The following is a 16260-nucleotide window of genomic DNA, read 5'->3' on the forward strand; positions in this document are numbered from 1 at the left end:
TTTTTTTGGAAATATAGATGTATTTCCCTTAATATAAAAGCTGCATACGTTGTTAATTTTTTTTTTTACAACAACCCTTTCAAAGTTTCAATTTTCAATGCAATAAATGTCCTAATTAATTAATGGGTTATATACTTCTTATGTGACTGGAAAAAAAAAAATCTGCAGCAACTATTAACGACGTCGTTTCTCGCTTTCCTTTTCTTTCTTTTTCTTTTTTTGTATTGCTTTTCCTTTCACTCTTTTTCTTTCTTTGTACTGGAAGACGCCACTGGTACCACCATTTCGCTCCACCACCACCGTGCAACACCATCATCGTTTTCCATCACCTCCATGCAGCACCACTTCCATGGTTATCTTTCCTCCATTGCTATGAAATTTTTGGTTTGCTACACTCCAACAACAGTAATTCAATTCTAGGGTTTTGGGGTTTTTGCTTTTGGTGATTTTAATTGACAGGATGCCCTCAACCATCTCAAAACTGTCATGGAAGCTGTCATGGATCAAGGTCTTCCCTTTATCGTGTTCTTTCTCATCTTTCTTTATTTTTTTTCTGGCTTTCTCAACTTCTTTTTTTTAATTTTTAACTCCAATGATGCTAGTTGAGGAGCCATTGCAGAATTTTTTTGAAATTCTTACGTACACCAAATTACTGACTCGTGGTTGGATTTTAAAGTGAACTAATTTTTTTTTCCTTGGTGTAGTAATAATGCAATGAGCGTGTGGGCTAAGGAAAAGGAAAACATACAGGATTTAGGGGTTCCCCATCTATTGCACAAGTATAATTCCCTTTACTTTCACAAAACCTTATTAGAAAATTGCACGAAGTTGATAGCCTATATATGTTATAACATGCTTTGAATCTTAAACCCTGGATCCTCGTCATTCCATCATGAATGCATAAGCAAAACTTTCAGGTAGACACCCTTGACCCATTGCATTTTCTGCCTCATTCATATCTAGCATCAATGTCTTTGTAGCTGCACCACCTCCCCTTACACATCGGAACGGTCATCATGAAGAAGACTCGTAAACAACACCACAATGAGCTGATAACTAGATGTTGAACAATCCTCATATTAAGCAACTATTTAAGGGGTCTCTCTGAATCCAAATTTCTTGCTCAGTTGGTTTTAGTTCTCCTTCTCTATAGAATGCAACTCATCAGCTTCCCACCAAAGTACTTAATAGATGAGTATATTGGACATTGGTACACTAACATTGCTTGTGAGGCTTGAATAGGTGTTTACCCAAAAAATAACTAAGAAACCCCTATTCACCCTGGCAACCTGCAAATCATTAACAGCTTGGTTTGGTGGTTTACTCTATATCTTCTCTCATCAAGGGTGTGAACAAGTTCACTCTATGGGGGAAAAGCTTAAAAAAGAGGATAAACATAGGTAAATTTCATTTCCATGAACATCATAAATGTTATGGCTTTATATATGGCCTACATCTTACTTGTTTGAGCTTCCTCTGTTTTGATCTTGTTGGCTTTTGGGTGTTGAAAAACACTACTCATAATCACATCAATAATGACTTATTTAATGGCTCATTTTGCAGTACTCGTTTCAGTGAAGGGGTAATAAATTTAAAATAATGTCACTCACATGCTTCAATTTCATTACAAAAATTTTTGTTGAATATATATTTTTAAATTATATCAGTTTAACTTGTGTGAATGATGTTACTCTTTAATTTCACTTATGGGTAAAATATTCAAAATGGCTAGTCAAGTACTTTTTTTATTAGTATTAATATAAAGTCTACTATATACAATAAGCAGCTCATAAATAATTGATAACTTACTTATGTACATAAATTACAAAATTAAACTGGACCGAATTGAATGATTGTGTGATATTTGGCAAATAATTATTATTTAGTCTATAATTGTTTTTATATTTTATAAAACGCATTATAGGATTGGATTTAGTATTTGAATGATGCCCCTAAAGTTAGAAGTTTTAAGATAATAACTCAATTCCTAGTGTCTATTCAGGCCAATTTACTTGCAGATTGACATATAAAGGTAATTGTCCTTTTAATTTTGTTAATGGCCAAGTATATGTAGGATCTTACTCGATAGGCATGGAAGCAATTCCTTGGGTTATAATGTCCGAGGTAGCTTCACCTTATCATGCTTCAACTCATGAAATAAAAATTCAAACATAACAAATCATGAGCATGATGAATTAATGGTTATATTTTTATTTTCCAGATATTTCCCATAAACATGAAGGGCTCTGCTGGAAGCTTTGTGACCTTGGTTAACTGGTTGTGTTCTTGGATTGTTTCATATGCGTCTAACTTATGAATTGGAGTTCAGCAGGTAGGTTTGCATTTATTATTCTTGATCCCTGCTTCCCGCACATTCATTCCTTTAAAAGATAAAGCAAATAATATGGATGGTATTTCTTGGAGATGAACTCATTTACTAACAGAACATATGTATTGGTGCAGCAGGAGATCAATAGCAGGAGATCAACATCTTGGGAAGTAAAAGGAAATTAGAATTCAAGAAGTGAAACAACTTTTCCCTAAGCATTGGAACTAGAATTAGAATGTCAGAAAAGAAAGAAATTTCAAAGGGGGATGGGGGATAGATAGATATCATTGAAGCATTGTAATTGGCTTGATATTTTAAAACTATGCCGTGTTTTTACTCAGTACTAAAGAAGTGGGAAAATATTGACAAAGCACAACTCCTTACAAGATGACAAAGATAGTACATGATGTTTTGTTACCATTACTAGCAGCAACTCATTACTTGCTTGTAACAATGAAATATATGATCGTAATTAATGAGTAAAAAAAAAATTTACTCACATGAATGAACAGTATATCATCTGAACTAAAATTGGAATGACACAAGGCCCTAATATATTGGGATTGCTTTTTCTTATGTCATTGGAGACAAGACTATCTCCTATAGAGACATCTTCAAGTGGGTCCTACACTATAACAAAAAGAAAAGAAAAAAAATTGATGGCTCAAATTTCGAAGGGTCTATGGCATGAGGTAAGCTCACTCCAATGACATAAGAAAAACATTACCCTAATATATTTTACATCAAGAAACTAAATTGTAGATTAAACAAGCTTGCAGTAATAGTTGTTTCCAGATAGAAGAATTTGATAGCCTCAGCTCCTTCATGTTTTGAATAGTGACTTCCCAACCTTGGATCAATAAGTTCCTCATTCGCATAATCTTCTAACAGTGGTCGTGCATGTCTAAGTTCCTCAATCGCAAAATCACCAACCTCGCAAAATTCAACACAATTACTTAATAAAGACATTATCATGATAGAAACACAATAGCAAACTTACAATATTACACTTGTTGTATGCATTGAAGTTCCTTTGTACAAATCAAAAAATAGCAGTTGGCTTTACACTTTACATTTGGTTACCATATCTGTCAAAGTCACAAAAAACTCATATCCCTTTACACTTTACATTTGGTTACCAAATCTGATAAAAGTAACAAAAAAAGTCATATCCCTTTACACTTCATCACAGAGATTGTATATACACAAAAAAATTCTCCATGTACATTTGAAACCCATAGTGCTTATAGTATTTACTTCTCCAACCAGCAGTGTCCCAGAATTTTTTCTGAAAAATAAGTAAAAAAAGTATTAAGTATTTAAACACAAATATATATTAAAAGGTTATAGTTAAAATTATAATAATTCAAATGGTTCATCAAAAATAAGTTCAAACCAAAATAAAACCATGAAATATGTGCAATCGCAACTATTCTTTTTGCTTCTCTCCTGCAACTTCCATCTACAAATGAAACTTCATAAATTTTTCATCAAGTTTAAACAGGAAATCACAAACATAAATAGCAAATTTAAAAATGAGTACCTTTAGCATCTGACAACCTGTTTTATTATGACCCTTCCCTCGACAATAACTACAAGTTTTTTGTTGACAACTCCATGCTTGATTTTATTCGTGAAGCAACCTTTGGACGCCCTTTAGTTTTGACTGGTTGAGTAGATCACGCACATCATTAATGAATGAAGTTTGTGGAATCATTTGGGTAATTTGTTTATCTTCACCTCTCTTTCTTTTTCTTTCCAACTGTTGTTGCAAAAATTCAGCAACCATAACATCAAACCTTTTAATCTCAAAAATAGAATCTCGTGCTTCAGAAATAGCCATAGTGCACTTCGAATGAATCGACCACAAAGCCAATGCACTAATTTCATTAGGATTTGTTTCATCATGAATGGATACAAGATTTTCAGCCTTATAGCTTGCATTCATAGTCCATCTAGACAAGATATATTTTTTAGGAAGGGTCATTATTTGTTTCTTCTTCATAATGTATAGAATATGTTTACACAAAATCCTCATAGTCTCAAACTTTGCACATGAACATTGAGCTGTGAAGCTTTCTGTCAAATGATACTCGACAATTACCCACCTTTCTTTATCAACTTCACGAGACCCCACTCGATACATGATAAGGTTTTCCTTCGTTGCAATCTTTTCATGAAAATAATCAAGTATGGCAGCCTTCCACTCCTTTTTAAAAATTTCAAATAATTTTCTTGTGTACCATTCTCTAGCTATTTCTTCAATAGGATGATTAGTCTCCAAAACTGCTTTTGTATTTCTAGTTTTGAAATCCTCATCTTCCTCTGCATCCCTCCTAGATTTGATTGCTTTGTCATACTGGATAACATAATCATTTAACATTGTATTAGAGTTGACATATCCATCAAAAAATGCATTGATGCTCTCACTTCGGCCACTTGTGGTCATTCCAGCAAAAAAGGTATCTTTCAAGTATGCCTTTGCCCAATGATGACATGAAGCATACATGTTAGCCAGCCAACTATCTGTCTTAATAACATATTTAGTCCTCAATACTTCCCATTTGCCTTCAAACTCATCAATGTTGCGACTTTTATACCATGCACGGAAGTCAACATCAAAACCATCTTTAAATTGTGCGCGTAGTGCTTGACTATGCTCCATAACATGTTTCTTTATATGCCAGGCGCAAAAACGATGTCGTGCTTCTGGAAATATCTTGGCAATTGCTTTTCTCATGGCTTTATCTTGATCAGTGATAATAGCAACAGGAGACTTGTCAAACATACATGTTCAAAATTGTTCAAACAACCATGTAAAAGTTGCTTCTGTTTCATCTTCTAGCAAAGCAGCAAATAAAATTGTTCGTCCATGGTGATTAACTCCCACAAAAGGAGCAAAAGGAAACTTGAACTTGTTTGTTCTGTAAGTCACATCAAAGACAAGGACTTCACCAAAATGAGCATATGCAGCTCTTGACCTACCATCTGCCCAGAATATGCTTCTTAATGTTTCATCTTCTGCCAAATGCATATCAAAATAAAAAGCTCCATCAACCATAGACTTCCTTTGAAAGTGTTTGATGATGCCCTGACATTCTCGCCCCACATTATTCTTTCACTGGCTAGATATAATACTGTTGATTTGAACGGGAGTAAGATTAACCTCTTTGTTCATAGCGCTCACAACCTTTGAGATTTTCGAAGATGTTAAACCCTCTTGAAAAAGTTTAGACACAATTGATTTTGTCAAATCTGAGCGTCTTAATGGATTTTGAGAAAGAAACTTCTTGACTTTTGTTGGAGTGTTAATCATTGGATGATTGTGTATATCATTGAACTTCTCCACTTTCCATAGGCCATCCACTAACTTTACTTGTAACATCGCCAAACAATTAGTTCTTGTGTCCCTTTGCCTTTTAACATTGTCAACATCAACTCTTTTATCATCTAGTCTCTTGACACCTTGCTTTGAACACATATATCTCCACCTATATGGTTGTTTTGTAATTGTACTCTTGTTATGGTATTGCTTACGTATTCCGAACCCCTTACCTTTTGCATAAGCATTATAAAAAATATAAGCTTCTTCTGATGTCTCAAAAACTCTAGTTAAAATAGGGGTCTCGCTTAATTCAGTATCAACATCTCCCACAATTTCATGTGCATTATCTTCTTCACATTCACCATCTTTGTTTGCCATGATTTCACTAAGATCATCTTCTTTAAATTCATCAGTGTCTTTTTCCAAATCAATAATATCATCTACACATACTAAACTTCCACTCATATCAATGTCTTCAATAGTTACAATTTGAGAGTGATCCATCATAAAGAAAAAATTTAAATCTGCAAAATATAGGTGCTGTAAGAAAAAATTTAAATCTTCAAAATTTTAAGGTATACTCCAATAGAGAGAGATTGTGAGTCATAATCCTGATGCTTATCACTTTAAATCAAAAACTTAATCAACATATTTTGCTTATATTAATATTTTTGTTGTAGTATAATACAAGACAAAGTTAGGATACAAGATACTATACTCAGAGACAAAACACAATAAAAACTAGAAAGTAATACTATCAAGAATAAAAATTTATGGGTTTGACATCACTCTTTCACAGTTATAAAACAAAGTTATTATTGAATACATTAAAGTTAGATACCTAGAGCTTGAATTTAAATTTATGAGATTTTATATAGCCATAGTTGCATAAGAATTACTAGTACTCCAACAAGCGCCGGAATGAGACTGTTTCCCTTCAGTTTATGTAGGTCCTGCATAAGGTAAGCTTAATTATTCTTTGAAATAATTCATGTGAAAAATAATTTATTATAGCACATTTTGTTATTAAAAGAACCTGCATGAAGAATGATAGAGCTGTGAGGAAGCATCCTAAACATGTTCCCAGTGCAGACACCTACACAATAGTCAAAATTTCGGGTTCAAAATTTACAGAACACCACAAAAAGTAGAAAAAAAGCTCAACCTATTTACTAGCAAAAGTGTCGTCTTCCAAATTTATCCATCAAAATTAAATTGAAAAATTGTCATTGAGATCTATAAACACAAATGACAGATTTGTAGATTTGTGTGAAGAGAGTCAAGATTGAAAAGTACAGTTATTAAAAGTAGTAATTAGTAGAAGGATTGAAAAGAGAGTACATAAGGATGAAAAAAAAAAGGGAATTATACCTGTGCAATAGATGGGGAACCCCTAAATCCTGTATGTTTTCCTTGTCCTTAGCCTACACGCTCATTGCATTATTACTACACCAAGGAAAAAAATTAGTTCACTTTAAAATCCAACCACGAGTCAGTAATTTGGTGTATGTAAGAATTTCAAAAAAATTCTGCAATGGCTCCTCAACTAGCATCATTGGAGTTAAAAATTAAAAAAAAAAGTTGAGAAAGCCAGAAAAAAAATAAAAGAAGATGAGAAAGAACATGATAAAAGGAAGACCTTGATCCAAGACAACTTCCATGACAGCTTTGAGATGGTTGAGGGCATCTTGTCAATTAAAATCACCAAAAGCAAAAACCCCAAAACCCCAGAATTGAATTACTGTTGTTGGAGTGTAGCAAACCAAAATTTTCATAGCAATGGAGGAAAGATAACCATGGAAGTGGTGCTGCACGGAGGTGATGGAAAACGATGATGGTGTTGCACGATGGTGGTGGAGCGAAATGGTGGTACCAGTGGCATCTTCCAGTACAAAGAAAGAAAAAGAGTGAAAGGAAACGCAATACAAAAAAGAAAAAGAACGAAAAGGAAAGCGAGAAACGACGTCGTTAATAGTTGCTGCAGATGTTTTTTTTTCAGTCACATAAGAAATATATAACCCTTAATTAATTTATAAAAAACTGATAAAGCTTTCCAATTGTATTCTATTGGAAAAAATCAAAACCATCCTTTCCCTTCTTCACAAAACTGTACGAATCCCAAAAGAAAAAATATTTGCATCATCTTCAAAACTTCAACTCCTCCTCCAGCAGCCCTCCCTTTTCCCATTCTTCTCTATTGCAGTAATGTCTTTATTTTTTCTTTCCTTTACTTTTCTTTAAAGGTTGTAGAAAGGATTGAAAATTCTTGTATCAGTGGTTCAAATCCACTTCTGAGCGAGCCGGATTACATGCATTGGTTCTCGCATCCTTGGTTCCAAAAGAATGGACAAGTTTTGTGGTAGATCTAAATCTGTTGTTTTTCTTTTTCTTCTTCTATGAATGAGTTTTCTTCTTCTTTTTCTATCACAGATCTTGAAGGATCCAGAACAGATCTGGATAAAGATCATCACCAGGTTGGTTTTTTTGACCCGCGAGTCACCGATTTTATGAAAACCGGCCGGTTCAACCCGAGTTACACCAGTTCACCAGCATGTCCGGTCTTTGGTGTTACCCAGATCGGTTGCACCGCCGGTTTACCGGTTTCCTATTCGAACTGGTCGGTCCGGTCCGGTTCTTATAACACTGCCTTTAACAATATACTTCCCGAAATATTGTTAGAATTTTAAGTATAAAACTCTTCATTGGTGATGGATAAGAAGAGGTTTGGAAAGAAAAAAAGGGAAGATGAAAAGGGTGTGTGGGTTTTAAAGAGTTTCACATTGGACAACCAATAAGAGGTGAGAGAGTATACAAACTCTCACCTCACACTCCTAAATTGCCCCTTGGGGCACTACACAATTTGTGGAGGAGAGAGGAGCTAGGTGGCCTTTGGTCCATCACATGCACGTGCCACTGTCCGTTCGGCCGGTCGGTTCGTGTGAAATATTAAATTAATTTTTTGATCGAAAATACCTATGTCCCTATCCGTTGTTTCCCTCCAGATTATTCAAACCGAAACGTTGCTATCCACCGTTTTTGAACTGAACTGATTCTTACCTTTCGCTTCATTCTGAACCGAACCGGTGCATTCGATTAAATTTGAACCGAACTGGCCACCGGACGCATTGTTTGGTTGCCATCCGACGTGGCGTTTCAACGTGAATTTTCGGCGTCTATATATAGACGTTCTTCCCTTCAAAAAATTCATTCAATATTTCCGCATCGTTATTCTACCGATTTTTTGCTCCACCTGTGCAAACATCCATAAATCCTTGTAGTTCCTCAGACATATGTTGTGTTTCATTTGGGCTCTTGGTTGGTAGTTCCCATCATCCTTAAGACGCAATCCGTTCTATCCTGTGAGACACTTGTTCATCTACCTTCGACAATAGTGAGAGAATAAATTGTCTTAAGGAGACAACTGTGTTGAGCTCGGATTCCATTATGCATACTGTGTTCATACTTTTCCTGTACTGTGAGTCTATTCTATTTTCTTAATTGCATTGTATTTCATAATTCTGTTTTAATTTCTCTGTTACATTCAGATTCAAGTCTTTTGGTGATCATTCACCCACTATCTTCAACAACAAATACATAACTAAATATTGTTAGAGGATATCCTGTAATAGGACATTCGACGAACCCTTCATTTTTTTTGGATATTATTTTTAGTTTCTCTTATCCCGTGAAAGCATTTTTTTGGAACAAACGATCCTCTTATATGTAGAGTCTTTTCTAGTTGTAAATAAAAGTTAGGCTCTTTTTTACTTGTTTGGATTCACTTATTTTTAGTTTATCTTCTCTTCTTCTTATAAGTAAAAATTGGTCAAAAAATTTTTGAGAAAATCTTTGATAAGTTATAATGAAAAGCTTTTTTTATAATAAAGAAAAAAGTCAAAAACTCCTAGAAGAAAATTTTTTTAATCTCTTATCAACTTTTCTAAAATTGTTTGCTTTTTTTTAAATGTAGAGTCGTAAAGATAGAAATAGACTTTTCTTGCAATATGTATTTTTAAGTAACTTTTAAACTAAATTTTTTATGTAATTACCAAACAACTTTTAGTTTTTTTTAAGCTATTTTTTTCAACTTTAGTTTTTAAGTGCTTTTAGCTTAAAAAAAAGATCCAAACATGCTTTATGTCATGTGGGAATTATAAGATTTGTAATCATACAAAGATAAATAAATGGTAATGATTTTATAACTATATATCCCAATATTTTTCACTCTGTATGACATGATGATATTAACTAACACGTGAGATAATCAAATGGCTTTCATTCACATATTATAAATAACGGAAAGGATCAAATGGCTTTCATTCACATATTATAAACGGCAGAAAGGTGATCCAACTACATCAAAAATAGGTTGTAACTTGTAAGAATGATAAATTTAAAATGGTGATAAGTTCAACTGTTTGATGCAAATGGATTGAAAAATTTTACAACGCGACCATAATTATTGGAAAAAGTTATTTTTACAAATTTTTTGTTTACAAACTCTTACAAATTACACTATGTACTAGGGGTAATATATTTCAACATATAGTCTATTAACCGTAATACATAATATAATTTGTAAGAGTTTATAAAAAAAAAGTTTGTAAATATAATCATTCCCTAATTTTTTTACGAAATTTTTTGTTAAAGGAGTTGATATTATTTCTAGTTTTTAAGTAAAGTTCATAACTCTTTTTTCCTGTTATGTTAAGTTTTTTTTTTCAAAAGTTTATTATTTAAGCGGTTTTTTTTTTTTCTTTTTTTGGTAAACTTAAAAGTTTATATTTAACCGATTTCTTTTTCCTTCTTTTTTTGTAAACTTAAACCGGTTTCTTTATAAAGGTGATTGTCATTTATGTTGTACGGACACTTCAAAAAACTTGAAATGTCGTGTCCAGTGTTTTAAAAATCGAACAGGTAATCGACTTGGTTGAGGTACTAGATCACTAGGTCATTGGTTCAACCAGATTTACTTTTCACATATTAAAAAAATATAAACATATTACTTATATTAAAAATTCATATAAGAAAACTATCAATAAGCTTCAAAAAATAAATTGGTTCTCAATGATAACAAATATTATATACTTCTAGGCTTCTAGTTTCTAACTCTAGACCATATCCTAATATTATATTAAAATTGTAATATAAGCTAAATGCACTCTTTGTGCCTTGACACAATACAGATAAACTAAATCATGATAACAAATGGTAGGCATGAAATATACACTAAGGAGAAAGTGTCCATCGTTGAGATGAGACCATCAATGTTTATCCCCACTTAACTTCTTGAGATCATTATGAGATGCAACTAAATTACATAAATAAAATGCACTAATCCAAGATACCTTTTTATTTTCACCTTACTTTATAATCATATTTACCACAAAATATGAACATGATTTAATTCAAGAGTTCTCAGCAACCATTTTTTTTACCAAAATAAAAAAAAGGTCAACCAGTCTAACCCGGGTCAACCGGCCACCGAGTCTCAGCTGGGTCAACCGGTCTGAACCTAGTTGACTGTAGAACCGGTCTGTTATGATCTGATAGATCGAGATGTCCAATCAGAGATTGATATGTTAATATAGGATATATTTGCCTCTCTCGGGTACCTAAAGATCAGCGGATCATTGTGCACAATAATACAAATGACATAGTCAAGGCGTGGGGTGAGTGTACAGTGACAAGCTAAGAGAGAGGATTTTGAGAGTATGTACCTTATTGGCTTAACCCCTTATTTATAGATGGATTACCTGGCAGGAGTGAACTTCTGGGCCTCTTAGGAGTATTGGGGGTCCAATTTTTGATCCATTGCTATCGTAGTAGGATTAGTATAATTAAGAAATATTTTCTTAATTCTCTTTTAGTTGTTAGCCCTATTTGGGTCTTTTAGAATGTGGGCCTTTGTCAGGTCCACATTAGTTGCCCCCAGCTCGACAGTCTGGGCGTCCGGGGTACATATTATGTTATATCTGCAACTTTAAGATCCCAGATTGAATTTTGAACTATGATTGAGACTGGCCGGGTATCTGAGTTTTTATTGTTTGCTACCGACTTCGCTGTGACATCTTCTTTTTCACTTGTCTTTGACTATTAATGTTGTTATCTCAGCCATGTTAACTTCATCGTTTCTTGCTCATACAAAGCTTTGAATTATATTGCATAAGGATGAAAACTCACCCAGGTTCTTGGTCCAAGCTTTGTTAGCCTTTAATATGTGGCGTATGTCTTCAGCTATCTTATTGTGTAGATTTCTTATCTCGAGCATGCTCATTTTCTTCCCTACCCAGTAGCTTGAGTATCCGAAGTGAAGCATGTTGAATTATAATCTTGTTGGTCAAACTTTCGTGACTGAGGTCTCTATTAGAAGTGGAAAAGTTTTTCCTTTGGCCTCTTTGTCAAAGTTTTATTGATTCATTGATCCATGTTCTGAATCCATGGATTCTTGTCGATCCGTGTCTCAGATTTTTTTTTTTATTTCGCTCTTTTTTTTGTGCCGAGCTTCATGAGTCGAGTACCGAGTATGCTATTTCAATATTCCTCCCTCAACCTTTTTGGCTGAGGTACGTAACTCGGACTAGGTGAACATTCTTTTTGATTGTTTTACCAAGATCTTAACTTATGAGGATTGCTGCTCTCCTCCTTCAATTTTTATTGCATTCATGCACTTGCCCCCCAGTCCGGCAGTCTGGAAATCTGAGTTGTCGGGTTGTATTAATGCAAGTATTTGTATGCCAGAATTCCGACTTTGCTTTTGTAACTTGCTCTTTTTTTTTCTTTTGCTGTTTGGGGATCTTTGAGCCATCATTCAACTGATATTGCTGGGTTTTATTCCCGGTTCTTTCCTTATTTTATTTGCAAAGTTGAATTTCTCCTTGCTATAATAAGCCCAGTTTTATATACCGTAGCTTTATTTATTTGAACTCGAGTTTGCCAGAATCTCGTGGTGATATCGTCTTCTGTTTTAACCCGGCTGCGCATACCGTGTCTTTCACAGATTTTGACTTGATCAGAATCGTTCACCTTTTTGAGTCTGGCTCGCATTACCGTGATGTTTTAATATTTGAACCCCGCTTCTTTACAGTGACTTTATTATTCAAGCTCCTGCTTCTGTGATCTTATTTCAATATGCCCACCTTTTTAAGTTTGGGCGTATATCACATGTCATTTTGTTTGCCTAAATTTTTAGGCTTATTTACTTTATTAACTCGGATATATTTTCTAGTTTTTCAAACCAAAATAGGTTTATTTTATCTAGAAACTCATATATATTTTAGAGTTCTATCTTCAAACCAAGATAGGTTTGTTTTATTGTGTCTATTAACTCAGATATGCATCTCGAGTACTATCCTTGACCTGGTCGGGGTCAAAATAATTTGAATAGATTCTGCGCTTTTCTTTGTCATGTATTTTTTTTTCACGGCGCCTTTGTTGTTTCACTTAGAATTTTTGCAAAGTTTCTATTTGCAAAGGCAAGTATTTATTCCTTCGCTTTGCAATCTGGGTTTTATTACCAAGATTTTGTCCGAGATGAAGACAATATATCACATATTCGAGTTTGGTTCATGGACCATAATTTTTGAACATTCCGACTTGATCAGAGTCAGTATGACAAATCACATCTTTATACCGAATCATTATATTGATGCATCAGAAACACAAAGATTCATATTTACGAAGGTATCTATTTGTTCCCTCGTTTTACTTTAACCCGGATTCGTATGTCCAGGTCACATCGATTTCAGGATGGACTTCACCAGAATCTCATGGTGATATCGTCTCCCATTTTAGCCTGATTTCTCTGTCGTGACCTTTGTAGGTTTTGATTTTGATCAAAGTCATTTTGATGATATGCACCTCTCCAAGTCCGGCTTTCCTTACTGCGATGTTTTCATATGTAAGCCCTACTTCTTTAGTAGTGGCTTTATCAAGTTGACTTGCAAGTCTTAAGTGAAGGTGGTTTTGTTATGGACCCATGTATGAGGCCCATTAATTGGCAAGCCCAACAAGGGGCAATCTAAGATCTAAATCAAGCATAATTATGGAAGGATATCCATCAAAGATATCAATCATAATACGACAGCATAATATATGGGCCTGGGCCATCATCAGAGGCACTAAAGGTCCAGAATCCACTACCCACATGTAAACTCTATAAATCAGAGGTAAAACCTATATGTACGTTACGTTCTCTCTCTTACTGTTATGCTGTCACTGTGGGCACACACACACACCCTTTGGCAAAGCCGTTATAGTTTTTCTGTGCACAGTGATCTGCTTGACTCAAGGGCATCTCATCCAAAGATATCTTGGAGAGGGCACTAGATCCAAAAGTAACATACTAATTCATTGGGCTAGACATCTATGTCTCTAAGACAGAACACGGTCCAAATGATCGCTCGGACCGGGGAACCCACCGGGTCACCAAGACCCGGGTCGACCCAGCCGGTTTAAGTCGATTTGTAAAACACTGGTCGTGTCCGACATTCTGATACGCTCTGACATCTATAATATTTGAAATTTCATTACATATAATGAAAAATTTAATTGATGTTTTACCAAACTAATATAATAAAAATTAAAAATAGATACTGAATAAATCTTACTCAAGTGTTTAAGAGAATTTTAATTTAAAAATATAATAATAAATATGGAAAAAGTATTTTTCCAATCACTGGAGATAAAGTTATCTCTAGTGAGCTCAAAATGACATTATTTTGGGTTTATAAAATTAAAAAATTATAATGATAAAGACTAATATAACCCTACAATATATTAGAAGTACAAAAATACATTGATTTTTGCCGCAAAATGACATCATTTCGGGCTATGATGCACGGACACGGACACGGGACACGACATGACACGCCGACACGTTAATTCTAAAAAAAATCATATTTCGACACGTTGGGACACGTTTTGATATCAAATAAAATTTTTAATATATATAATATAATTTATATTTAATACATATAAGAGTCCATATAAGTCATACAACCAATCAAATATTTAAATTTCATAACATAAAAAAATTAATTTATAAATTATTTCTTTTATATTTAGTTAACAAAATAAAATTAAGGTTTAAAAAAAAAGGTGTCTGAGCATGTCCCCAATTGTTGACCGCGTGTCTCCAAATATTGACCGCGTGTCGAAACGTGTCGGAGAGTTGACGTGTGTCCCCAAATATTGACCGCATGTCCGAGCGTGTCGGAGCGTGTCCTACACGCAAATTTTAAAAGAAACTGCGAGTCCGTGCTTTCCAGATTTCGGGTTCACTAAAGATAACTTATCTCCATTGTCTGGAGAAATCATTTACCCAATAAATATAGAAAAAATATTTCTCCAGTCACTCATTGGAGATAAAGTTATCTCTAGTGATCTCAAAACGATATCATTTTGGGTTATAAGATAAAAAAATTATAATGATAAAGATCAATATAACCCTACAATATATTAGAATTACAAAAATATCTTGATTTTCACCCCCAAAACGACGTCGTTTTGAGTTTACCGGAGATAACTTATTTCTTTTGACTAGAGAAATCCTTACCCAATAAATATTTACATTTATGTTTCTTTTCAAAATTGATAGGTATTATAAGTTTAATTTTATTTTTTATTAAATTATTGAATATGAAATATAATATATATTATATAAATTAAAAATATTATTTAATATTAAAATATCCCTTAACATATCAAAATTTAACAATTTTTAAAATTAATAAATCAAAATATTGTGTCATGCCACGATGATTGAATTGTCGCATGCAATTAATGGTGCGACAGTAGTATAGAAAATATTTCGCAAATAGCTTGTCATAGGCCTAAAAAAGGTAAAAACACGTTCCAAAACATAAAAAAGCGCGCCAGGTAGGGGTCGAACCTACGACCTTCTGCTTAGGAAACAGACGCTCTATCCACTGAGCTACAGGCGCCCGGTTAACACTTATTTCTCATATCTAGTAAATATAAAAGCATGTCTGTTAAATTTATAATTTTATACCCGATAATTAAAAATGAGAAAAAATGTTTGTCATTTTAAATTATATCGTTTTAAGAAAGAGATAGACACAAAATAAATTTTTTATTTAAAATTTAAATTTTAAAAAATTATCCACTTTCTCTCTCTCATGATTTTCATTTCTTGTGTCTATCTCTCTCCTAAAATGACATAACTTATGTCATTAAATGACAAACATCAAATCCTTAAAAATGAGATTTTACTTAAAAATGAAAGATGGATAAAAATTATAATACAAAAAAAATCATAAAAATATAAAAGCATTTGAAATATTAGTAAAAATGTTTTGATTAAAATAAAAATTATAAAATATAATAATAAATCGATATTTTAACTACCATGATTTTGTCAACACAAAAGCAAGATAAGTCTTCAGAGTTCACACTCTACTTCTTTTGTATTTCTCAGACACCTTATGGGGGTTTCCTTTTTATGAAATTCGGTTTTATCCGATTTATGAAACAAACTTTTATCGCTTGAATCAATGATAATAAGCATAGACCCACTTGCTACGATTGATGTAGCTTAGCTCATTGATGGTAGTCCCCCCACGAGCTTCAACTGGACCGTCTAACA

At 33.6% G+C, this 16260-nt stretch overlaps 1 protein-coding gene and 1 non-coding gene across 2 annotated transcripts; both read right to left on the bottom strand.

Annotated features, from left to right (window-relative positions):
* Positions 1-3067: 3067 nt before the first annotated feature.
* Positions 3068-5117, bottom strand: LOC133317569 (protein FAR1-RELATED SEQUENCE 5-like). The gene is made up of 4 exons (XM_061519432.1): positions 3973-5117; positions 3737-3791; positions 3537-3617; positions 3068-3262 (listed from the first exon to the last, which is right to left on the bottom strand). The coding sequence occupies exons 1-4, from the start codon at positions 5115-5117 to the stop codon at positions 3068-3070; spliced, it is 1476 nt and encodes a 491-aa protein (XP_061375416.1).
* Positions 5118-15525: 10408 nt separating this feature from the next.
* On the bottom strand, positions 15526-15598 carry TRNAR-CCU (transfer RNA arginine (anticodon CCU)). The gene has a single exon. It is a non-coding gene; the product is annotated as a tRNA-Arg (tRNA).
* Between the last annotated feature and the right edge of the window lie 662 nt (positions 15599-16260).

Source organism: Gastrolobium bilobum, unplaced genomic scaffold, assembly GCF_033153095.1.
Source record: "Gastrolobium bilobum isolate Gb01-03AN ecotype WA unplaced genomic scaffold, APGP_CSIRO_Gbil_v1 utg63278, whole genome shotgun sequence".
NCBI lineage: Eukaryota > Viridiplantae > Streptophyta > Magnoliopsida > Fabales > Fabaceae > Gastrolobium > Gastrolobium bilobum.